This window comes from Cibotium barometz, chromosome 26, assembly GCF_041138505.1.
Source record: "Cibotium barometz isolate CiBa-2024 chromosome 26, ASM4113850v1, whole genome shotgun sequence".
Lineage (NCBI taxonomy): Eukaryota > Viridiplantae > Streptophyta > Polypodiopsida > Cyatheales > Cibotiaceae > Cibotium > Cibotium barometz.
In genome coordinates, this window is record NC_141071.1 from 54,153,441 (window position 1) to 54,156,427 (window position 2,987).

At 41.7% G+C, this 2,987-nt stretch overlaps 1 protein-coding gene across 1 annotated transcript; it reads left to right on the forward strand.

Moving 5' to 3' along the window:
- The first annotated feature begins 256 nt into the window (after positions 1 to 256).
- Positions 257 to 2,018, forward strand: LOC147624098 (uncharacterized). The gene is made up of 3 exons (XM_086820960.1): positions 257 to 528; positions 794 to 885; positions 1,192 to 2,018. Exons 1-3 carry the CDS (start codon positions 372 to 374, stop codon positions 1,438 to 1,440), a joined length of 498 nt encoding a protein of 165 aa, XP_086677086.1. The 5' UTR covers positions 257 to 371; the 3' UTR covers positions 1,441 to 2,018.
- The last annotated feature ends 969 nt before the right edge of the window (positions 2,019 to 2,987 follow it).

Sequence of the window (2,987 nt, forward strand, 5' to 3'; positions counted from 1 at the left end):
AAACATGACCAGCTGATGTGATGTGGCTTGCTCTCACTCGCCATCCCATCACTAGTACTCCCCACTATTACTAGCTTGCTTGATCGCACACCACCACGAGCTTCACACTAGCAGCATTTTCTAACTGTTCTTCTACACAGAGCTTTCGCCATTCTCCCTTGTTGTTATCATACATAAGGGTAGAAAGCAAGTATGGGACTTGCACATGAACCACCACCACCACCACCACCACTGCAGCTTGAGAGTGAGCAAGCACGGCCACCACCGCCACCCTCCTCTCTATTGAGATGTAAGCGCAATTGCAAGCTAATGGCCCTTGCACTTTTACTCCAATTACTAATAAGCTCTGTCTCCCTAATTCAGCTAAGGAAATGAAAGGCTACAAGGGCAGTAGTGCAAGAGAGTTCTGCTTTGCATTTAGCCTCCTATGGTGCTTTAATATTCTCCTCTTAATCACCTCTTCAACTCCAGTTGTGCGTGGGAGGCATGCAGCAAGGTTGCTACCAGCACGGCCGGCAGCTGCATCAGGTAATTAAGGTTTCGTTCGATACCCCGGGGCATTATGATTTGCATGCAATCTGTGCAACTCACTCACCAATTTGCTGCAAGGTGATCTACCACAGTGCTTCTATCTATGTCACGTGAGTTCAACTGTGCAGTGCGTAGTTGGCCAGCTGCTAAGTACATAAGGTTGGCCAACTTTAGCGGTCATTTTAGGCGAAAATGTCGAAATCTTAAAGTAAAATCCGACCTTGTTAATTCAATTCTTTATTTGTTTTTGGTGGATTTCTAGCTGCAGCGCATCATGGTGATATGGTGATATCGAGGGATGGTTCGGCCCGCATCGATATGGGGGGCATCCACGCCCACCAATGTTCTGATCAGGCAAGCCAATCCCCACCGGTTTGACATGCAATTTAAGCTTAGAAAACTCCATCACATCCCACTAAGGCTCGGACAACGATCAGCCCATTCCAAATCCCAAAAAGAATCTATTATAATCAACAAGTATTTCTCAGGGCACCACTTGTCTGATGCCGTTTTTATAGTACTCAATACGACATTACTTTCTCTTGCAACTTGCACGTTCTAAAATGATTAAACTATGGATTATGATGATGTTACTTTACACACTGTGGTGCTAATTGGCTTTTGTTGATGCTGAATTGTGAGGTTTTCGATGCTCTGCAGTCTACTTCTGAAAATCATGATACGCTTGAGCAAGGGAGGCAAGGCACAAGGGGGCGTTCACATGAGAGAGCGCTCATTGCCGGGTCGCTGGGATCAACTCCTCCCAAGTGTGTTTCAAAGTGCTCCAAGTGCACCCCTTGCAAGGCAGTCCGTGTTCCCATCCAACCTAGCCGGATCAAAGTAGATCTCATGGAGTACTATCCCGAAGCATGGAGGTGCAAGTGTAACAACAAGCTCTACATGCCTTGATTGATCCTAAGCAAGCAAATTACTTATAAGGGCGCCCATGCCCTACCATTTTTTTCTCTCCTTCTTGGCTTTTATGGATATCCCCCTCTTTGCCCTAAGTATAATAACCTACAAGGATCATAAATAGAGAGGATATAGCCCGGAGCAACCCTTCATGGGGATACATTTGGAAAGCGAAGCATGGCACACTTCATGTTCATCTTCCTGTGCTTTATTCCAACTTTACCTTATATCGTTACAATCTTTCTTGTTGAGTTTCTAGACATCGCAATAGTTCATTCATGAAGGGAGGCTTAATCGTTCATGTAAAGTATTCAAAATCTTGAATTCGAAAGGTTAGTTAAGAGGGCAATCTTTTATATTTGTAATTTGGTCCACATGAGTGAATCCACTCTATGCTTCATGAAGTATTTTATGATGCGGACCGTGACATTATTATCTTGATTGATTCACTAAGCCAAAACAAATTTCTTTGAATGCTATGGTTGATCTATTTCACTTTTTTGGAAAGCTCTCACAACTTGAAGAGGTCATTCTGTAAGACCCCCTATAGCTTGTGTGTGCAAGCATGTATTTAAATACCCATATTGTTGAATTTCGACATTTTTATAAGAAATTCTTTACCCCCCTTTTGTAAGTATGAATGTCTAAATTTTGAATTTAGAACCCCTTTTGTGAGTTAATACAAATTAAAAAACTATTTGTTGAATCCTCTTTTGCTATATGCATGTAAGTCTCTTAATAAACACAAAACACCCCCTCCACGTACTAAGGTGCCAAGTAGCGCATGTTTAAATCAAAGAAATGAACTTGTATGGAATATACATGATAGTTTCATAAAATTACAAGTGTGCATCCTTGTAATTTTGTACAAGTGATATACATGATAGATTCATAAAATCATGTGTACATTCTTGTAGTATTTTTTAACAAGAAATGCCTTAAATATGAGTTGCATGGCTCACAAGCAGTAATGTGTTTAAAGATACACTTGCCATGCAAATCAATGAAATGTACCTTTGTATGCTATTGATTTCAGATTGATAAATTTACAAGTTTACTTCTTGCAAGCAACTATGGAAGAGCTCTGATACCATTGCAACAAACAGGGGAAGTGTGGTGTGTTAGCCTCTCACCTAGAGGAAGCTCATCATAGGGAGCAATACCTAGAGCACTCATGGGAGTTAGCACCATATCCAAGAGAACAGATGTTCCAAGGAGAATAGATGACCAAATGTCATAAAGTGAGTAAAAGATCATAAAGTGAGTAAAAGATCCCAATACATGATAGTTATCTCCTATTTATACCCCTAGGGCCCCATGTGCCCCATATGTGTAAATGGACCCTAACCCCATGTGCCTAGGCCCATCCCCGTGTGCATGTGCACCACTAGGACACTTTGTTACAAACCATCCCCTCCTACAATGATTTCGTCTCCTCGAAATCAAAGGGTGGTCGTGCATAAAACATATACAAGAGGCTATGTACAAAAGCCAAAAATAATCACATCCATGACTGAATGTAGCGGAAGACCCGTGTATGAATC

What these genes read in the sequence shown, in the direction of transcription:
- LOC147624098 (XM_086820960.1), top strand. Translation starts at nt 372, where the DNA reads ATGAAAGGCTACAAGGGCAGTAGTGCAAGAGAGTTCTGCTTTGCATTT. An exon ending in ACGGCCGGCAGCTGCATCAG is followed by an intron (nt 529 to 793) that starts GTAATTAAGGTT and finishes GTGGATTTCTAG; the next exon opens with CTGCAGCGCATCATGGTGAT. An exon ending in CCCACCAATGTTCTGATCAG is followed by an intron (nt 886 to 1,191) that starts GCAAGCCAATCC and finishes GATGCTCTGCAG; the next exon opens with TCTACTTCTGAAAATCATGA.